Raw genomic sequence first — 22,501 nt, forward strand, 5'->3', positions numbered from 1 at the left:
TGATTGTGCCCATGTGGAACTACGTGCGCCTTCTGGGGAAGGATCTATTTGTGTCACCCTGGGCTGGGATGGGGGCTCCACTGGAGGAGTAGAGAGCTCAGCCAATGGAGGATGCCAAAAACATCAAAACAGCCATGTTTACAGATTACCCAAAGGGAAAGCAAATTACAGCAATTATGCAGGCTGTGGGAATACTGATATCAGCATACCTGCTATTTCACCCAGAGACTACTTTTATGAGGCTAGAACACATACAAAACAGCACACTCAATTTGATTTGATGGCTAAACCCTCAACAAACGATGGGATTTAAACAAAGCACTACACATCAGATGCATGCAAAACAATGTCTTTCTAGGGGATCGCCCTGTTTGTGTATGTCAGGTCCAAAAAATCTTTTCAGTTGTTTTGAAACTAGATATAATAGCTTAGACAAATATCTGTGAGGCAAGTATGTATCTGGCAGGCGCAGTGACGAACATGTAATATTGAACATTGTCTCTACCATAGTTTTTTTTTCTCTAAACAATGGCAATTAATCATTCTTTGTAAACAGTGCAAATTGCTTTACAGAAAACTCATTTAGCCTTGCAGCATTTATCTCATATATCAGCGCAGAGACAACATACAGAGGAGCCTTATCCAAATCACGGGCCTTTGTTTGCAGCTGTCGTGACATATTCATGACTGGGGCCATAATAGTCAGATTCCTGTTATATCCCCCAGGGAGAGCAGAGAGAATGGTGTCACATCCAATTACTGCGGCACACTGTAGAGGTAAATCAAAACTCGTGCCATGAACTCTAGAATCTAAGGTGCGCACACACTCACACACACACACACACACACAAACACGACCACGCACACGCCGCATGAGCAAAGCGAGACAACAGTTATATCAACATTGATAGAATATTGGAAAACACATTCTCCTGGTAACTTGGAGGTCGTGTATGGATTACACAGGGAAATAGGATTGGCTGGAGGCTGTTGGCTGCCGTCCTCTCAAAACATAAATTGACATACATAAGATCTAGGAGCCAGTGAGAGAGATTTTACAATTATGGATCTGCTCGCCAGCGTGCAGAAATTGAAAGTGCAGATGAGGACGATGATATGCCTCTTGGAGGAGGAGGAACAATCGGGTCACCGAGTTCACCCACACCTTCTCCTCAGCACCAATAAGATGCGTTTCTGCCGAGTGAAATTAATGCCTTTGTCTTCTCCTCCACAGTAGTCTTTGGGAGGCCTGGTGGTTTGGTGGTTGGAGGGTATCTCAGCAGTGCATAGCCCAGTTTCACCCTGGAGCGGTGCAAAGCTCCTGCCCAATAAAACAGGCTGCATCCCCAGGGCCCCTCCCTCAAGCCTCCAGTCAGCGCTTGTTTTTGCACCATTTATTTAGTGTGACACATCTCCAATTAAACTGTGGAGGCTGCTGCATTCCCCCCATAACTACCTCTTATACCTCCCCATAGACTTTCTGTCACACTGAGAGTGTGGGTATGAGAGAGTGAAAGGGAGAGTTAGTGTGTGTGTGTGTGTGTGTGTGTGTGTATGTAAGAGAGAGTGTGTGTGTGAGAGAGAGAGATCACATCTTGCCTGCCAGCTATGATCACAATGTCATTTTCCCCTCAGTGGTTAGGAGCCTCCTCTGAAAGGTGCCCTGAATTATAATTATCAAAATATTGAACAAGATAATCATCCTCTTAAATGATGCTGCCACTCCACTACTTGCCTCACCATCACAGAACATGCATGGAGCAATCCTGCCCTGTAAGCTTTCTGAATAACTCATTTAGAACTACACAGCAAAGGACATCTTTTGTGCAAGGCTACACTTGTATTACAGTTACGTAAGTTAGACATTAATAAACTACCCAGAAATTCACTCTCATACCAGAACTCCTCCACTGCTTCACCTCTAGTTACAAGTCCATCCACCTAAATTTAGGAGCGTTTAAAGGAGATCTTGCATAGGAGGCAAGAGTCTCCTTGCCGCCTCTTCATCCTCCCCCAACGGCCCCAGACACAGTCACAGGAGGAGTGACTTTGTCCGACCCCAATACCGTCTGCAAGAGCACAGCTGAGGGCAGCAGCTGCCAGGGAGGACTGGTGGGGGAGCGCCCAAAACGCCAGCTCTGCCAAGCGGAGGGGCCGGGGGGAGCCCCAGTGGCAGCTGGGAAGGGTGGGGCGGCCAGCTGTGGAGCAGCAGGATGGTGGGGTGACTAGGAGATGCCACTAAACCTGAGCAGGGATACACAAGTGCACGCACAAATTTTATACATAGGCACATTTAGAAAGTTCACACTTCCCCTCTTTTCTTAAAGCCCGTCTGCTGCACTCAGCCACGTTTACACACACACTCGCATACAAACACTCATCATCGGCACCGGGGCAGCCCAGGCAGTCTGTGGCCCTCTTAACACCAGCACCACTCTCCCATCACGTGCTTCGGCCACACATCTGGTGTACCATCTGTATCACTCCCCCCAATGTGACAGGTAGTCCCTCTCCCTCTCTGGAGGGAGCAGAAGGGGAAAGAGGGACACGGAAGGTAATTTTGGGTGTAAATGTGCTCTGGACCTCTCTGGATGCATCTGGACAAAGCAGACATGCTGCTGAGCGGTGCAGGGTCATTATCAGTTGGAAACTGATTACCAATCGCAGATGAAGACAAAACAATTATATCAAACTGTCACATTATGACGGCACCAATAGTGCACATCTTGTTTATGTTGTGGCCGGGATGAATGATTTTGTGCTTGGCGTATTAATTAACTGCATATCAATAAAAAAGGTCAAATGCTATAAATAACACAAGTCAAAAATATATTAAAGATTCTTCCAATTTATTGTAATGTACAGTTATACATTGCCATGACACAAATGTGACCACTTGGATGGGGTGCAGAATGCAAAATATTAAAACAGCCATATAAACAATATCTGAGGACAATGAATCCCTCTTCTTTATGCCACTGTACATATGGGATCAATAAAGTATGCACCATAAAACGGATATCAAGCCAGTGATATAAAACTGCACAACCAGTCGTTACTGTGAAATTAAGGAATCCATCTCAGAACATTATTTTCACATCTTATGTTACATATTTGACAGTAACTTTATTATTCACACACAACACTATTTGAATGACATCAACTTAGACGTTTATTCAAAGGGAGAAGGGGATTCCAGCATCGGCAAGACTAACAAAACAAAGTACTTGTCAGAAATACGCAGTTTGACTTTTCCCACATCGCATCAGCCCTGTTTTAGCCTCTCTTCACTGGTTAGCAGTCAGTTTTAGGAATTGATTTAAAGATTTTACTGATCACCTTTAAAGCAATTCATGGTTCAGCTCTCAGCTGCATGAGAGAATTGCTGCTCCCCTATGAGCCAAGGTGCGTCCTCAGATCTTCAGGCAGGGCACTGCTGGCTGTTCCTGAGTCCCGGCTCAAGACTGAAGACGAGCAGGTTTTTGCAGTCAAGGCCCCTCAGCTCAGAAACTCCCCGCCCTGAGGATCTGCGGCTCGCTGAATCAGTGACATCTTTTCTATCACTTCTCAAAACATCTTTTTTTTTTAAAAAAAGCCTGCAACAAATCTCATTTTATCTTTATTGTTTGGGGTTTTATTCCATTTTATTTCAAATGCCTGATCTTATTTGTCTCAGTCCTGAAGTGTTTTAATCCTGGTTCGACCATGTAAAGCACTTCCTCTGTTTTGAAAAGTGCTGTGTAAATCAAGTTTATTATCATCCACCAATTCGCAGTCAATGGACAAGACTGAGAAGCTTGTATTGAAAAAAGAAAAAAAAAAAGGCTCCAGAAAGCATTAACTTACAATTCGCAGTGGCATCTGCTACATTTCACCTCTTTGGGCACATATGTCAAATAAAGGCCAGTGGCCATTACTTGGTCATGTGGTACAAAAACAATGCATTTGTGATCCAAATTTGGTGTATATTTTCACTGACTTAAATACACAGCTCATAACACAGAATACAGCGATTTGCTTCATGTGTTTACAGACATCACACATTTTCCAATTTCAGGTATGCTGTTCGAATTTGTCCTTCAAAGAATAATCTGTGCATGTCAATTCAATTTACATTTCCACACAAACAATTCATACGGTGTCCACGTCACTGAAGTAGCAGATCCAATTGAATAGTTATACAAGTCAACACAACAAAGAAATATAAAAAAAAACAAAACAAAACAAAGTGTGCTGGATGGGATCATCATTAAAGATCAGTTTAAAAAAACAAACAAAAAAACATCGACACGTACACTTCATGAAATAAACAACACAGCTTTAGTACTAGTTTCCAATGTCTTATACAAAGTTAGCTTGATCTAAAAAGCATAAAATATATTTTTACATCATCACATACATCAAGACATGTACCATGGCCTAGCGGGAAATTCGTCTGGTGCATCATTTCAAGCCCCACACATTTCCCTACTGCTGGCATTATTGCTTCTTATGAACAAGGAGCTGAGGGATAGAGAAACAATGCACCACAGTAGATTGAAACTGTACATTTAAATCATCTCTGATATCCAAAATTTTGTTAGCCTGTTTCACAATCTGCAATGCTAAAGGATAAGGCAGTTTCCATTTTTAAGGCATTGCTGCTTTGAGACATACTGGACCAGAGAGTGAGTCATGGACTTTGACGTTATCGAGCCAATGTACATGATAAACAGAACACATTTTAGAGGCAAGGATAAGAGCCCAAAGAGAGGGGGAAACGTATCTTGTAGTTTTGAGTGTTGTACGTTCGCGTCTGAGAGAATCTCAGTGAGCTACAACCATCATTTAAGTCTGCTTAGCAGTTGACCAGGGGTCAAGGCTCAGACAGAGATCAGAGCAGAGCTGTGTGGGTTGCTGTGACCATCTCTCATTGCTGGTAATTTCCATACTGGCCCTGTGGAGAGAAATGTGACAGAGTTGCGTTACTGCCCTTCTGAAAAACGGAGTCTAAGAACTTACATTGACAAATCTCAATAGGGTGCAAACAAACATCTGTGGTTTCAACCATATCCTACTGCAAACCATGATTAATGACTGCATTTGCCGGTATTGACCAGCAGGTGGCAGCATGGCCTCACAACTTGTGAGCTCTAAATTCTAACTTGATACCTCAGGTTTCGGCAGCAGCATGGCTGAGGACGATACTCTTTATTAAATAGTGGACACTAGTTTCAAGTGAGACAAATTCAGTGCAAGAACAGTAGTAGTTGATGCATTTCTAAACAGGGGTCGAAATATGTGTTTTGCATTAATGGAAAATACCATGGAAGCAAATTTGGTTTGACATTCTGATATACGTGACATTTCAATTCAAATATATGAGTGTTATCATAAGCGCAATAGTCATCCAAACCAATGTTGCAAATTGCAGAGATTAAGGCTACAGCCAAAGCATGAAGCTTGTGGCTGTCTCACTGCAGACTAAGCATGCTGTGTTTCTGGACCTCATGACTTACAATTCGACCCCTGGTTAATAACAAAATAAAAGAGTACAAAAAAAAAAAAAGAAAAGAAAAGAAAAAGCTCAAGAAAGAAAAAGAGAAAGATGGGAGAAAGATAAAGACAAAAAGAGAGACAGAAGAAACATAAATGCAAAATTAAGTCTAGGTGGTCAAAAGTCTAGATTGGACGTTGAGGTCTTCACAGCAACCATTACCTTTGCTTCTTACAGAGCTAGTCAGGGGTTCAAATCCCTGGGTCTTTATTTCCTCATGTGCCCCTGAATATTCAAAGATAAAGATATCAAAGTGTAGCTGTGGTCCCCACATAAGACCAAAGGAAATACAGGGCAACACATAGATCTCCCTTTAAACACTAGAGCAGTCTGCATCACGTTTAAGGAAGAATCCTCTTAAAGCCCTCATATTTCACTGAATTGGCATTCCATATTAGCCAGGATATATCATTCAAATTAACAAGTTAAAGACAATAGTAACACATACACACTTTTTGGATTTGCTTTAACCCCCAATATGATGACAGCATGCATAACATACTACCTTTTAATGTTTACATTGTAACTTCACTCACACTGCTCTCTGGTCTCATTACACAATATATACAACTAAGTCTGGCAATCAACATAATAAAGGGCAAACTATGACGAATGTATAAACAAGCCTCTGTGACTGTCCAGTGTTGTGGGTATACTCACCTGGTCATAGCCATAGGGGCGTTGCTGCTGGCCCTGTGGGGGTCCAGGTTGAGGAGGGCGATAGGCCCCATACTGCTGGCCCTGCCCCTGAGGATAGTTAGGATACTGTCCTGGGGCACTTTGGGAAGGACCTACGGCAAAAATTGAGAACTCAACTTAAAACGGTGTATGCTCGACAGAGTAAGCTTGAAACAATTACATCAAACAGATATACGAGCACTGAATAACAGTCAAGCCCAACTCTATGACACACGATAAAAAGAGGAGCGCCTGCTTTGTCTTTTAATGCTGTGAACTTTTTGGTCTTATCACCTGCTTTGAAAGAGATGTGACAATCAACCTCAGGTTTTGACTTAAACGAAGGAACGCAGTGTGAAAATGGCCCAAAGTTTTGCTCATTAACCGTTTCCTACTTGTTACTGTGAGAACTCTAGGGAATCCCTGTTAGTTTACCATCACTAATGGGCTGCAATAAAAAAATCTGATGGATGACAAAGAGAGGATGGTGGGTATGTCAGACCCATTTATTTAGGCTGCCTCCACAACGCCTGACTCAGTAATGAATGAGAATGAGTGAGTCAGGTTGGAGCCGGGCGGTGGTTCCCTAATGCAAGGAGACATCAAGGATTCTGTTGGTCTTCATTAGAGGAGCGGGCTTCATTAAAAAAAGGAGGAAAAAAAAATCACTTCATCAGCCCCCGTACTCTGTAGCTATCTATGCAGGTGCTGCGAAGGACCAAGCAAAGCTTGACTGGGGCTGAAGTCAAATGAGGCCCACGCAGCATCGTTAGGCGCTCATAATGCCTTATGCTGTTGAGCATAACCTTGTGGGGGCCTGCGAGAGAAAGCATGTGTGTGTGCCAGATGGATCTCACCTCACAGCCTCTGCCTCTCCGCTAGCTCATTACTAACATGAGCTGTGGTTCAGACAGAGGGTGAGTGATGGAAAGTTCCACTGAAAATTGGGATGAGGAAGAAAAAGACCAAAGTGCTGCTACTGTGTGTGGTACATTTTAAAACATCCATTACTTTACTCGCTTTGGTTAAATGGTTAAATCCCAAAGCCATGCGCTCATTGCTAATACCCTGAAATTAGGAAACATAACAGAATACGGAATAGGTACAAGTCAATTAAGCGTTCTAACTTTAGTCTCCCAGATTTGTATTAGCTTGCCTTTTCTGTCATGAGCTCCAAAGCAGAACGACTGCTGGGTGAAATCTTTCAATTAAGATCAAATGTTACACTATTTCCAGTAAAAAGTTACTAGCACTTAACTTACACTTGTTCTTTAATATGGATGTTTGCTAATCTTTGGATATTTACACTGAACACTGCTTCACTATTTATCCAAAATGCTAAAATGCAAGTTTAAAATTTATGGCTGACACGTCTGCAAACACCTTGCCCAGTGTCTGTAGCCATCAGCCAAAGCACCTCTCCGACTCCCTCAGACCAGCATGTCATATCAAACTGAAGCACTGGGAGAAATGCTAATGTGGTGCCAACCACCACTACTGATTAAATTTCTCTTCCACCAAGCTCCAATCCCCCAACCATTCATTAAGGCGGTCCTTTAATTCCTTGCTCTTGATGATGTCTTGACATGCATCTGGCACAGTTACATGTCCAAGGGGCAGTAACCATCGACTCACTCAGGAGGAATTATTATTCAACATTAAAAAAGGTAGCCAAAGAGAGCTTACAGTGCCTCCTACAGGAGAAATATGAGCCCCTGTTTTACAGAAGGTAACTCACCATAGGCCTGCTGCTGTGGTGGGTAGCCCTGTTGACCCGGGTACTGCTGTTGAGGCGGGTAGCCCTGCTGCTGGGGAGGGCCTTGCTGGTATGCTTCCTGCTGCTGGCCATACTGGGCATTACCTTCAGGGGGCAACAGCAGGCAATGTGAGCAGCATTTTGACAATTACAGCATAACAGCAAATCAGGCAGGTAGACATTGAATAAGGGTTTTTTTCTATGCTATTAATTAAGAAATCAATTTTCCACCTGGAGAGTGCTGTTAAGATGCACCTGCAATCAATGCACTGGCTGACAGACACAGCCATTAAAAACACAACAGCACTGTGTATTAAGATACTGTTATACACTATCTAATAGTAAATGATACAATAGTATAGCAGAGAAAAAAAAATTCAAGAGTAAAGAAAGGATCAAGAATCAAGAACTGTATAAATCTGAGCTGGAGGAGATATTGAGTGTTTACATATTCAATTTTTAAGTATTACTCTATACTTTGTGAACACAAATGGTAGCTTAAAAGGCATCCATATCTACTAAATAAATAAATAAATAAAAACAAAACAATGTCAGCATCTCATGACCACACATTAGAGGAAGGTGTGAAGATCCCTTCCATGATAGCAGTGTTGTGAGGGATTCTCATGGGGCCAAACAAGGCTTTGATCAGGATATGATGGAGGCAAACTCTGACTTAATACCTTCAATTTATGTGTGTACTACCTGGAATTTCAAAAAAGCCGAGAATCTCTGATAAGATGAACGTTTAAAGAGGTCATTTTTTTATGTTTCATGTTCTTCAAAATGGCTGGATTTTACTTGAAAAAAGGAAGACACACGAGTTTGAAAGGTCAAAAGGAAAATAGTGCAGTCAGTAGAGAAAACGGAACAAAAACAAACAACATTAAGTCGATGTTAATTGGACAAAGAAAGAAAAGGAGTTGTTTATTATGAAATACACGTGGAAAATCTGCAGTCCGGGTTCTCCCTGCCTGTCTAACTCAAAGACGGGCCGACTTGGCATTACAGGCCACCAAAAACTATTGTGCCTTTTATCAGCAACTGCTTTGCCCCTATATCATGGGCACGCACATTGTGTGTGGAGTGTGGAGGCGACGGGGAAATTTCAGAATTTCACGATCAAGGCAAGCGATGAAGGTTAAATTAAATTAAAGGAGTAAATGGGACTGGATGTCAAACCTCAGTAACCTACATTTTGATCTTTTTCAATAAATTTGTTTAAGTTTTGAGTTGGATATTCAACAAAACATTTAGTTCCAGCAGCATCGTCTTAATCTGTTCTACTCTGCACATGCTCTGCCGTTCAGGCTTTGCTATCGGTCCATGGCCGAGACTGGATCTGCCCACAGCCATTTGTCAGGCAGGATGCAACGTTTTCTCGCACGTACTCCAGTAAAGTGACATCCAAGTATGCACTACCTTCACCCAGCACTGACAGTAAGGGGTTGGTTAGCCAACTCAGTCGCTTAGGGACCATCAAAAAAATAGTTTGATTGAGATAAAGCCAAAGTTCCTTCATGCTGACTTGCCCATATTAGTGAAAATTCTGATTTAAAAAATGAATGAAAGCGGTCTCACGTAACTCTCCTGTTTTGATTGCTCTAACTAAACTATTCTATATAAATAATAGAATGAATAGAAAATAACTGCAGTTTTTCAATGGCTTCTATGTCATGTGACCTGGGGACAAATGAATACAGAACTGTAATACTACACTGGACTTTTTTCTTAGATATGTTATTAATATTCAGCATTTTTCTAATAGCTTCCATGTTGTGTGTCCCACCTGTTGGTGTCTGTTCACTGGTCACATTAGAAGGCTCTTTTTCTTCATCATCCTTGTCGTCACTTTTAGAGAATGAAAGAATGTTCAGGCTCTGTGCCCATTTATGCTTTTCTGGCCCTTTTCTTTGTCTGCCCTCAAGTTGGTAAGCAAAAAGGGAAATCATGATTTTTCTTGTCACTTGAGCGCACGGCACACTTAAGGTACACACACAAACTGTGTAAGTCATGAACGCCTGCGTATTCTCCAGCCTTTGCCATTGTTGTCTGAAAAAAATCCAGGAAAAAGTCTGGCAGGGTCTCACGTGTCATATTTAGAGGGCAATGTGGTTGTAACATATTTCTCAAAAACGGTGGTTTTTTAAGTCACTGCTTAGCTGCTCTGCTGCTAATGACAAGGACTTCACTGTCCAATAGTGCCCGTGCACAAAATCTGTATATGTACAAAGACTGGCAGTCTGCTTCTCATCAGTGGAGATTGGCACATTGAGAAGCACTAACAGAATATGAATACTGCCAACGGCTGAGGGGGGCGGGGTGACATTACAAGACTGGGTAGGTGCTAACTTATCCATGGACTGCAGCACCTTTTGGAATAAGGTGCACCCTGGCATGTGGCCTCAAAATTGGTTGCCCTATTTTATCTTTGTTAGAGCCCAAAGTCACTTTGATTTCCCAGAAAATAATGAAGAAACTGAAATATTGGGTTTTGTCACAGTCTCTTGGCATCATTTGTGTTTTAACACAGCTCCTGGGTTCATTTTTTGGTTGATTTTCTCCAAGTGACTGCAGGGTTCTCCTACCTTCTGAGGCTCCCTGTCCTGCGTGACTGTACTGGTCCCCATAGTAGTCTTCCTGCCCTGGGTACTGCTGAGGGGGTCCTACATACACATACACACAACATACACACAAGTAGATTCAAGGTGTTGTTGGATCGGTTGTGTGAGGGGAGAGTAGAGAGGATGGATTCCTTGCCGCTAGTTCTTGTTAGAAAGCTTTCTTTTGGTCACTTGACTAATTTTATGATTGGAGGCTTTAGGTTACATGTTTAGTCATCAATGTGTCTGTGATCTAGAGAAGAGGAAATAGAGGAAATTGAGAAGAACAAGAGTAAGAAATGCAGAAGGGTGGGTTAGGGAGAAGAAAGACCAACACTCACAACTTGCACACTTAACAGACACACTCTGAGGGGTATACCTTGCTGTGGGGGTCTGTAAGGCGGCATTGGCCTCTGCCCCATGACATGGTTCCCTTGGTTCACCTGACCCATCATGCCCATTGGGTTCTGCTGTCCTTGGTAGTGCTGTCCGGCACCACCAGGAGGCATGTTATACTGCTGGGAGGGAGGCTGCTGATGCATCATGGGGCCTATGGTACATCGACAAAGAGTTAACTCTCAAACTGCACTGCAGAAAACCCATACATGCAGTGTATGGCTTATGGAGGTGAATGATGTGCAGCAACCACTGGTATGACGAGTGATTAGGCACTTGAAATCAACACAACCATGTGGAAACTAACAAATGAGTTATTTTACCTTGATTGGGCTGCATGTTCATGTTTGGCCGGGGCCCATAGTTTCCCATGGGCTGGCCCTGGGTCATGTTCATTTGGCTCTGCGCTGGTATGCCCTGGGAAGAAGGGACGGTGTGATTGTAACCACCCATCGAGCCATGGCTGCTGGGGGGCATATTCATAGAGCCACTGGGCATATTCGGGGGCTGGTTGGGGCCTGGACCAGGACCTTGCATTGGCATGTGATTAGGCCCTGGAAAACAACAACAGAGATAATTCATGACTCTGAAAATTGACATAAATATTTAGCACACGTGTGTCATTTCCATCACGCTGCAATATGAGCACTGTGCTACACTGTGAATAACTGTGATCTGAGGCCGAGCTTCTACACAACAGGAATGGCATGTGACAAATAAAATTAACTTGATGATGTATTGAATGTCTGAGGTTCGCCCAAACTGTAAGTAACTGTACTTAATCTCCTGCACCTCTGTCTAACCAGTTCATTTGTGTTTGCATGCTCGTTTCATTCAATCCTCTTTCTTATTCAACGCTGATCTTAGTGCTGGGCGGTCTGACCAAAAATGTATATTACGGTATTTTTCCAAGTTATAATGGTTTCACGGTATATGATATATATTTTTTTTCTTTCATCTGGAAGACAGATGTTTTAACACAAGTATGTCCAGGCGCTCATTTGGGCGTATCCAACGCAGAGTACCGTTGTCTCATACAAGCATACGAAGAAACTCCTCTGTTGAAAACACTTTCTCAGCCATTTTCTGCTTGCTATTGTTCTTATCTCTCATAAAAGGAAGAAATGCAAATAAAACAGTAAAATAACACCTCGGGCTGTGTCCTCTGTGAGGGCTCTGTCCATTTATGCCTAAATGCGACGAAGCGGTGAAACTAACTGCACAGTTACAACGGCCAATAGCGTAGCAACCCATTGGTCAATTTTGATGATCGACACCTCTATCAACCAGTCAGAGTCAAGAGATTCAAGGGGCAGTGCCCAAATTCACCATAGTAACACCTATGACAATCCAAGAGGAAGAAACCTCAGAGATAGTATATAGCATGAAGAGCACTCCCCCACTCTAGAAACCCCCTCCTCTTTATGTAAACAACTAGGACCTTCGGGGTTGATCTCAAACTAACACAGAGTCTCAGGAGGAGACATTAGCAGTGTTTTTTCAAGCTGGAATATAACCTTTGATCACAAAACAGCAAAGGTAAGAGATTTTATGATTCGGCAAAGTTTTTTTTCTGCCACTGTTTGGCTGCTAACTTGGCGAGTTTTTGTCGCACAGTGAGGAGGCAGACATCTTCGTGATCATCAAACTCTCTGCTTCCGTATGATAGCAGGCTTGTGTGGTTTGCCTGAAGTGGTGAAATGAGCAGACACTCTGAAGTGGACGTACACTATTTTCGTCTTTTTATTACATGCACATATAATTTATTGTTGTATGAATTATGTTTTGTTCGGGTGGCAATGCTTGGTAGAGGCTTTTAGCTGAGTCTCTCCCCATCAATCTGATGTGCTACAAGTTAGGATTGGTGCTTCCTAGCGTTAGCATTGATAATCTGAACTGCGCACATCTCACGCTGCCCCCTGTACAGGCGGCGCTCGTATTGAACAAGTCGGGGATTGCAACTAGTCTGAAGTATTTTCTGCTCGGTATTTCATACCTGGGATCCACTGTCTTGATCATCTGCCTGAAGCCTTCTTTTTCTACAGTGTTAAGTGGGAGCATGTCTTGGCTAGGTGGATGGTAATAGAGTTTGTAATCGATCCACCGTTTGCTTTTTCTGTTGTAGGGAACCCTCTAGCAAACGCGTCTTGAAGTGACATTTGGCTCGATTTTTCTTTTGCTTTTCTCGTGTTACTTAACTTCTTAACATTCTTGATATTTCAAGACATGCTTGCGGCTAAGGTGGTGGAGCAAATTGCTTGTGTTGCCGCCTCCGGCGACAACTTTAGCTCGATGACGCTTGCTATTTTTTTTTAAAACCAAAAAAACAACAGACACGGCTCCTCTTTTTGGCACAAGTTCTTCTGTGTCGTCATGTTCTACCAATTCTGCAGCTTCGATTTCGGAACTTTCGATGTCTATCCCATCCATCTTCTCCATAACGTAACACCAGAGCACTACAGTTTACCCTCACCACGCCCCGCATCGTGCGCGTTTAGAAGTGCAGCATTGAAACCGGTCCCGTCTGAAACAGTGTCGCACGGCGAAGCGTTCTGAACGTTGTGTAATCACATACACCAGTGTGGCGGTCTATTAAAAATTCATATCATAACAAAAATAAACACCGGTATTAGGTGTGAACCAATATAACGCCCAGCTCTAGCTGATCTATCCACAAAAAGCTACCGAGTCTTTCAAATTAAATCTAGGCACATTTCTATCAAGTAAGGACCAAGTCAACCCTGTGGGTATAACACATACGAACACTGAAACTGATTTCATTACAGTTCCAGTAACATGGCAATTTGAGCAAATCTGAGAACGCTGAGGTTCCTATCTGTTAAATGAAGTCTGTGAAGTTACAAGGAAAAAGGAACTCCAATGGATGTCAACACTTCCTTTGTGAAGAGGCTCTAAACTAGCCAAAATCTTAAAGATGGTGCCGACTCTCTAGTCATCAAAATAACTAGACATGTTCAGCCTTTCAGATCTAAGCAGGAAGCATCATAAGCTTTCAAGTAATACCAGAATACTGTCGGTCAGAATGTACTGTATGTTCCCCCTTCTGAGGTTTAAATGGGAATCTTAAAACCAGAAAGGCACAGCATGCTGCAGCATAAGTGAACATTACCATGGCAGTGGAAAAGCAACCCCACAGTGGCACATCCTCTAGCCTTCTTATATGGTGCTCTCGACATTTACCCTTTAAAATTTGCAATCACTGACTATGTTAACATGCACACTAATATTTCACCATTACCAAGATATGATACAGGTCATGTAAAAGTCATATTCTGTTTGGATATTCTGAATTTTAGGAGCATCTTTTAGACATGTATACAGCACCATCAGAAAATGCAGTCTGAACTGGGGTTTTTAAACCACAGCTTGCGACTCACGGCCTCTTGCCTATTTATGGTTAGCTCTGTGTGTTGCCTAGCCAGCAGTTTGAAAGTGTAGGACAGAGACACATGTACAAAAGAAAAGCCAACATTTCTGGTTGGAGGGAGAAACACAACTAATTTTAAACATTATGCAAGACTTGGATATCAATAGGTTTTTGGATATTCACAAGCATCACAACGCCGACCACTTCAAGAAGGTGGTTGAGCAAATGAAAGAGGGAGGCTGTGTTCGTTAATCAGAGTATGCACAGCTGCATGTAAACAGGAATTTTAATGGAATATTCATTTTCATTAGTCATGTAAACAGCTTAGTAGAAATATCGCCTTTTTAAGAGTAAGGGCAAAATCGGCATATTTTGTGCATGTAAATGTAGTCACTGTGTGGTACAGCAATCAGTGTCTTTTAAAGAAATACTATCTCAAACTAGCTCTATGATTTGGTGGTGGTGGTGGGTTTAAAGAAAATAATGAAATATATTTGCAAACACAAAAACTAGCAAAGCCCACACTGAAATAAACCAGAACAGGAGAGGATAACCATAATCAAACAGAGTAAAAGTCCAAGACCACCAGAGCTGGTAAATGGGTGACATCATCCTTCAGCAGAACGACCTCCCTCACAGTTCTGTGGTGTTGCTAGGCAACCCAAGTGAGACAGGGACTGAGGGAAAAGAAGGGGAAAGAAAAGAGAGAAATACGAGGGAGGGAAGTTGAGGGGGTGGGGGGTCACTTACCAGGCATCTGTCCATTCATCTGGTTCTGCATGTGTGGGGCTGAAGGGCCACCACTGACCATACCCTCAGAGGGCATGTTGTGACCATGAGGAGGCTGAGGAGGGGGTCCACTTTGGTTCATCCCACCAGGGCCCATGGGCATGTTTTGAGTGGGCGGCTGCAGGCGCACAACATAGACACAAAAACACACATCAGCTGGTGAGAAAACACATCTGAGCTTGAACCACTCAAAAGAACTCAAGAAGAAAGCAGATAAAAGGCAAGATCACTGTAACCGAGCATAACTGTGATGTACCTTAATCAGTAAAGAATACAGATTTCTAAAAGACACCGTGTATGTAAAGATGGAAAACAAAAAGCCCTGCCGTGTAATACATAGGCTGTCAATGAAGTTACAGCCTGGAACCATCAATGATTAAAAAGAAAGAGAATGCACTGAGAGCTCACGAGCACAAAGATGTATCAAATTTAACACATATCACTATAATAATAACTTCAATCTGATCTATTGCAGCTTAACGTGATATGATGGGGTTACGGTTCCGAGAATAATGGGTTTCTCAGAAAACCCAAATGATTCCCTCCTACAATAAGTCAATAGGTAAAACTGGTAATTTAAGGAGTAGTCCTGTGCATTTATATTGAATTTAGATAAAGTTAGGGGACATGACAGATAAAAAAAAAAATAATAATAATAATAATGGTCACATTGGTGCAGCAAAAGCCAATATGTTCAGTGACATCACTGGGGTCAATTTTTCAGACTATGGAAGGCTCCCCTGAGAACTGCATAAGACATTAAACAACAGCTGCACACAGGCTCAGTGGTACCCATTGTGACAAACAAATTGGTATGAATGTGTTTAAACTGGTTTCCCTTTCATTTAGTGGAAACCAGGACCGGATTTGACATGAAGAAGAAAAAAAATTAGGACACTATAAATTTGCAATTAAACTGTTAAGATTTTACACATTATTCAGCCTGGGAAATTATACATTTGAACTGACACGCCAGGCGGTCTATTAGTGTAACACAACCGTTTCTTAGTTAAATGTAATATTACACTGATATATCTGCTCAGGATTGATTTTTTTAAATATATGTGCCTTAAGCACTGTTTCAAATGATTTACCTGAACCAGTGCCTGTGTGACTTGTATTGAACATGGGCTCACACAAAAGCTCAACACTAGCAGGTGGGCTCAACATTATCTTCTGAGGCAGAGAAGTCACACTGTTAGATACACAATTCATTCAATCAAAACAATCAGCAGGGACCGATACTCACCGCAGGGAGGAGAGACTGCATGTTCTGATTGGAGTCTGCTATCGTTGCCAGGTACACTAAATTCCTGTGCAGCATTTGTTGATACCTGGGCAGATGGGGAGTCATCAATACAGGCTTTGATTTAATGTGAACTTGAAATTACTATAACGCGAAGGCAACGGGGGATTTTCATAACTTACTGTGAACATTCTGCTGTTTTTCCTTTACTCTGGAAGTCCATTATACACTGGATCAGCTGGTTGTTTTCGTCGAGTAACTGCAATAAGTAAAAGCAGAGATTTACATCACGTGTGATTAAAAGTGATGCTGAGCAATTTGGCAGGGTTAGTCCTTTGCTTACTGATAGTCACTCTGCCCAAATTTGAAAACAACGAGGAGAATGGGGGGCGTTTTGCTAAATGTGAGTGTGCGTTTCTAGCTAACAAAAGACGCGTCTCGCTAGCTAGCTGTCCTTAGCTAACAAAACGGCAGGCCTCCATTCATATGAAATACAATTATACGTTGGTTTGATATATCGGCCTAAAACCCATCGTCTACACATGGCGCCCTGACTCCACAGAGGTTCGTATTCACCGCGCTTTGACCCTGCAAAAATGTTCCCGATCTATTCACTGTGAGACTTGGATGGGCACTGCTACATTGATTAGCTCAACGGCTAGCAGCGTCTGATGCCATTGCCTCCATTCTGAGTCGCGCTAAAAAGATGAATTACCTTTTGTATTCCAGCGGGTGTTATATCACCCTTCCCACGCTGCCTGTGAGGTGCAAACGCCACCGACATGGTGATACTCTATTAAATTAAAGCGAACTAGGGCATATAAGTGAAAAGTAGCCAACACACTTAACAAATCGGTAGAACTCAGATCAAACAGTTCAGAATAGGATGCAATTTCGTAATGCAGTGGTCCGTTTTGGGGGGGGTTACAGCATGTTTGAAAGCGTAGTTGATCATCATTGTTAATTTCGATTAAACGAGGATGTGTGACGTTACAATTAAGTTAAGATGAAGAATATTATTTCTATAGATTTTGTTATATGAATGAAAATAAACATATTTAGGCTGAATTGAATTACAATTTCACCTATTTTTCATATAATGGTACAGTCTAGATCTAGTCCAAAAGGCCACGGGAAATGGACCGCTCAACAAAAAGGGGAAACGAAGTCGGAGCTTTAATATATTTCTATAAAATATTAATAACACTAATGCAGGCATTTGGGGGCATTAGTTCTGACAAAATATTTAGTAGTTCTAGTTTCATGTGTTTGAATTACACTCTCTTTCCACATTTCCAACGATCAATTAATTAAATGAAATGACTAAATGAAATTAAGTATTTCATTACGAGGCCCTTAGTTTTGGTATCGCCCGAGTTTAGAGGTCATGCGCAGGCGCAGTTTTCAGCATACGGCAGTTCTCGCACACTGAGCTGATACATGCTAACTAGCTGAATCATTTGGTTGAAGTTTCCTCTTTTATTGTGATTCGACTGGTATTGCAGTGCAATGGCGGCAAGATATGACAGAGCTATTACTGTCTTTTCTCCCGATGGTCATCTTTTTCAAGTGGAGTATGCACAAGAAGCTGTAAAGAAAGGTTCCACGGCGGTAAGTCATAAAATGAAACTAATGCAAATGCTAACATTAGCAAAAGGCAGTTAGCCAACCAGCTAAGCTAGCGACCAGCAGACACTCTCTTTACTCCTGTGTTTTGTCAGTTTTGTTTTTACCACAACATGTTACACTCAGGTACTTTGTCACTTTGTTTGAATTCCGATCTGCAACTACCACGCATAATTCAACAGATGTTAACAATTACTGAACATGTAAAGAGAGAATCACTAGCATTTTGTCGCTGTGTCACTCTCACAGTAGTTTCAGTTTCATCGTGATAATGCCTCATAACGCTAGTTCACTGAAACAACATTTGATTGTTAACGCGATCAGCAAAGTTGAATTTTGCTCCCTAATTGCGCCAAACATTACATGGTAGTAAAGACATAGGGTTATGTCTACATGATAATTCCCTTGTATTCACGGGGCGGCACCACAGTTGCACTAAAGTCGATGGTAAATGTGTTAGCTAACTTAAAGTTTGTCTTATACTCGTTAAGCCACTGTAGTTGCAGCCACCTCAGCTACTCTTCACTTCATTACAACTTCTGAAATAATAACTGTAAACTGGTAGATTGTATATGAAGTTCAGGAAAAATTAGCCACCTAGCTAGCTGCTACATCAAACTTCAGAATTGCACCAAAGTCCTTGAATCCTGTGCCTGCCACCGTTAAACTGTCAAACCCCTAAAAAGTGAGGAACCTTAAGAGTAATTGTTAGGTAGTAATCTAATGACTAGCACACCAATTTTGTTGAATAAACTGAGATGCAAGGCTGTATAAAAATGTAATAAGACTGTTGGATGTGCGTCTGAACCATCAAAGTAAGGATATTATTTCCACACACTTCTATTATAAGCAAAGCGAGTAAATACTGTGGTTCTTCTTGACTGCTCAACTGATCAATTTGGTGTTGAAATTGATTAATTAAAACTGTCACAACAGTTGCTAAAGAGAGTACTCTTGAGTCTGTTTGGGTACCTGAAAACCTGTTCTGAAACCTTTTCTTATAAGTTATGTGGGAAATTATAATGAGGAAACCAGGTCCCCCTCAGATACCAAAGATGATGTGGAATATAAAGCCCTGTACTGAACTTCTGACATTCTGTATATGTGCACTTTTCTGCTCAGTATGTCACACCAATAGTTGGCCAGTGTTGCAAATGTTCAGGAATAACTTTGGGTTATTTTTTTCTGTGCAGGTGGGAATCAGAGGTAAAGACATCGTTGTCCTTGGCGTTGAGAAGAAATCTGTAGCAAAGCTGCAGGAGGAAAGGACTGTCCGCAAGATATGTGCCCTGGACGAGCATGTCTGCATGGCATTTGCAGGTACCTCAAACAGAACTTTTTCAATAACTGAATAAAACATTCATGATGTAACTTAACATAGTGGGCTAAGATCAGTTGTCACTAACACCACATCATCACAGATATCTGTATGTCATATTAGACTTTTGTCACTTAAATTTCCTGTTGTATTTTACCTGTATGGTGCGTAGCCACTTAACCTCTTTCACTGTTTTTAAGGTCTGACAGCAGATGCCCGTATTGTGATAAATAGAGCTCGGGTTGAGTGCCAGAGCCACAGGCTAACTGTTGAGGACCCTGTCACAGTGGAATACATCACACGCTACATCGCTACACTGAAACAGGTCCTTAACTCTCTTACTATACATTTATTGTTTACTGTTCATTTACTGAAAGGCATCTGTAAGATTTCACATTCACTGGACAAGAACATAAGCTGTGTAACTTCAGTTTACTTCAGCTAATAATGTGTCACAGAAAGTGAAACTGAAGTTTTCTAAGAGTCTCCCGTCACATCATTCTGTGTATGCATCGTATTTGTAGCGCTACACTCAGAGCAACGGGCGCAGACCTTTTGGCATCTCTGCATTAATTGTTGGCTTTGACTACGATGGGACTCCCAGGCTGTATCAGACAGACCCGTCAGGAACCTACCATGCCTGGAAGGTCAGTGAGTTTCCTCTTCGTACATGACTTTGCTTTCTTTCTACACTTGTAAGACAAGTACCCTGTGAGTATGAAATTGATTAATAATTGAATTTGTGTTGTTCCTGGAAAAAAAAAAAAAAATCAGGCCAACGCAATTGGCCGGAGCGCAAAAACGGTGAGAGAGTTCCTGGAGAAGAATTACACAGATGAAGCCATTGCGGGAGACAACGAGGCAATCAAGTTGGCTATCAAAGCTTTGCTTGAGGTAAGGTCAAATTTAGTATTAGTATAGTATATGTAGCTAATCCACACATATTGAAACTAAGTAATCACTAAAGTGCTTCACCATAGGATTACCCCACTTCCATACAAATATGTCTTTCAAAGACCTTTTTATATGAGGCATGTCACAAATAATAAATGCGAAAAAGAAGCTGGAGTATTTTTTACACCTTAGAAATATTTACATCACCACTGTGTGAATTAATACAGAGAGACCGGTCTCTGATGTCCCTGGTTTCATCCCGTATCACATTGAGGTGCAGAATAAACTAAACACTGCATTTCAGAGGACCAAAACTCAAGCTTTTATGTGCATTGTTACATTCAGTGATTTTTTTTTTTTTTAAATGTTTTTTAAATGGACCCGACTTTCTTTCCCCTGAAATGTATCATTATTTGTTCCCTTGCTTCCACGATACAATGTTGTCTAACACTGGATATGACCTCCCAGCAAAGTAACGAATGACTGGTGATCCATTCCAGTTGGCACCACTGTTTTCATGTCTCCATTAGAGGCTACATGAATGAATTTACACCTTTTCTCCTCATGGTTTCCTCTACTCCCGCCCCCCTCCATCTCAATGTCACCCGCTGCCGTCGTTACTTCTATGTGCGAAGCAATACTCAAACTGTTATTCCATATAAAATAATGATGATTTCACTTTACCTCTTCAGTGAACATGCTTCTTTTTTTGCTCTTATTTCCAAAGCACTGTTGATTGTTTCTTCACGGACATTTGGGAACAAGTGCAGTGTATCATGTGATGTTGGTAGTTGCTTGGCTCTGAGGAAAATGGAAAGTGATCCAGTTGTCTTTGCAACAGCGGCACCAACACTAATACCATTTTGAAAAGCCAGGGAGGGTTTGAAAAGTTGTCAGTTTCCACTTTAAACTGTTAATCAACTGTTCAAGCAAATAGTTCATGAAGTAGTCACTGTAGTCGTGGACTCTTTTGCTGTATTTAAAGCGTTTAAATACTCTCAAAACATTGTCTCACAGCCTCTCAACATGGCCTCGAGCCAGAGGCTACAGTAGTTTATACAGTATATGCTGATTTGCTGGGATTTGTCACTTAAACTGTTTGTTTTGTTGCAGGTTGTCCAGTCAGGAGGAAAAAATATTGAACTTGCCGTGATCAGACGGAATCAGCCACTGAAGGTGATTTGCTGCAGATTATGTTTGGCTTGTGTGTCACTATTTACTTTATTTTGAAAGTTTAATAATTGCTTTTGTTGGCCGTTTGCAGATTTTGGAGTCTAAGGAAATTGAGACCCTGGTGGCTGAGATTGAGAAGGAAAAAGAGGAAGAGGCAGAGAAGAAGAAGCAGAAAAAGTCCACTTGAAACAGTTAACTGAAAGTTTTTCCTTTGTTGCACTTAGATGTCAATAGCATATTTGAGTTGCAGATATTAGACCAATTTAGAGGGTCGACTCCTCATTTATTACATTATAAAGAGCTAAATCATAACTTGAGATCTGTTGATGTTCGCATGTTTTGAACACGTGTCAGAGTGATACTGTACCATTTGCAAAGAATATCTATTTCCTGTACTTCCAGCTATTGAGTTGACTGATGTGTTAAAAGCACACGCATTGATCTCAAGTTAGGGTTTAGATCTTGAACTCTGCTTACAGGATGTTTTTATGTCATTCACCAAACAGCTCTGTTGGTGATGAATCTCAAATGTTGAAATAAAACCGTTCAGAAACATTATGAATCTAAATACTCAATAAAAGCTGACTTGTTTGTAACATGTTTTTAAGTTATTTATGAAGTTATTTTAAAACAGTCTGCTATGCCAAATAGCTTAACTAGATAGTATCTACGTTGAAGTATAATCAGTGATTTTTTTCTTTACCCTTAGTGCACCAACCCGTTTCTTACACGAGAGTAGTGTCACTTGCTACCTGTTTTTTTTCTTTTTTTCCCCTCCCCTCTTTATTGATTATCCTACTGCAAAGCAAGTACTGCGATAAAGATAACTACAGTTTAAAACGCCACCAGCGGCAGTATACCGTGCGGCCATAAAGTGCAATGGTTTTCATTTATCAGCATTGTGTCGCACAGACGTGGAATTGGGAGGGGGTAGGGAAGGTATCTCTGATTGCTTTATAAAGTACTCACCTCTCCCTCAGTCATTTAAAGCAAATTAGTGATGAGCGAATGAAGTGTCTAATGGTGGCCCAGCGAGACCCCTTTTTGCCTCTCCTTTTTTATTTCACCCTAAATTCGCTTATCAAGCAACCGCTGCTC

General features: G+C 41.6%; 2 protein-coding genes across 5 annotated transcripts; one reads left to right on the forward strand and one right to left on the reverse strand.

Annotated features, from left to right (window-relative positions):
* Window positions 1-2,828: 2,828 nt before the first annotated feature.
* On the reverse strand, window positions 2,829-17,302 carry ss18 (SS18 subunit of BAF chromatin remodeling complex). 4 transcript variants are annotated; one of them, XM_076744527.1, is made up of 11 exons: window positions 17,108-17,298; window positions 16,575-16,651; window positions 16,396-16,480; window positions 15,108-15,264; window positions 11,293-11,523; window positions 10,953-11,123; window positions 10,559-10,636; window positions 7,953-8,075; window positions 6,197-6,327; window positions 5,699-5,761; window positions 2,829-4,936 (listed from the first exon to the last, which is right to left on the reverse strand). In XM_076744527.1, the coding sequence occupies exons 1-10, from the start codon at window positions 17,174-17,176 to the stop codon at window positions 5,744-5,746; spliced, it is 1,140 nt and encodes a 379-aa protein (XP_076600642.1). In that variant the 5' UTR covers window positions 17,177-17,298; the 3' UTR covers window positions 2,829-4,936; window positions 5,699-5,743. The 4 variants fall into 4 exon arrangements, with proteins under 4 accessions (XP_076600642.1, XP_076600641.1, XP_076600644.1 ...); XM_076744526.1 differs by lacking the exon at window positions 5,699-5,761 and having other exon boundaries at window positions 17,108-17,302; XM_076744529.1 differs by lacking the exon at window positions 10,559-10,636 and having other exon boundaries at window positions 17,108-17,287.
* Window positions 17,303-17,794: 492 nt separating this feature from the next.
* Window positions 17,795-21,999, forward strand: psma8 (proteasome 20S subunit alpha 8). Its single transcript, XM_076744530.1, has 7 exons — window positions 17,795-18,003; window positions 19,212-19,338; window positions 19,537-19,661; window positions 19,861-19,983; window positions 20,111-20,230; window positions 21,344-21,406; window positions 21,495-21,999. The coding sequence occupies exons 1-7, from the start codon at window positions 17,902-17,904 to the stop codon at window positions 21,588-21,590; spliced, it is 756 nt and encodes a 251-aa protein (XP_076600645.1). The 5' UTR covers window positions 17,795-17,901; the 3' UTR covers window positions 21,591-21,999.
* Window positions 22,000-22,501: the final 502 nt, after the last annotated feature.

This window comes from Chaetodon auriga, chromosome 12 (genome assembly GCF_051107435.1).
Source record: "Chaetodon auriga isolate fChaAug3 chromosome 12, fChaAug3.hap1, whole genome shotgun sequence".
NCBI lineage: Eukaryota > Metazoa > Chordata > Actinopteri > Chaetodontiformes > Chaetodontidae > Chaetodon > Chaetodon auriga.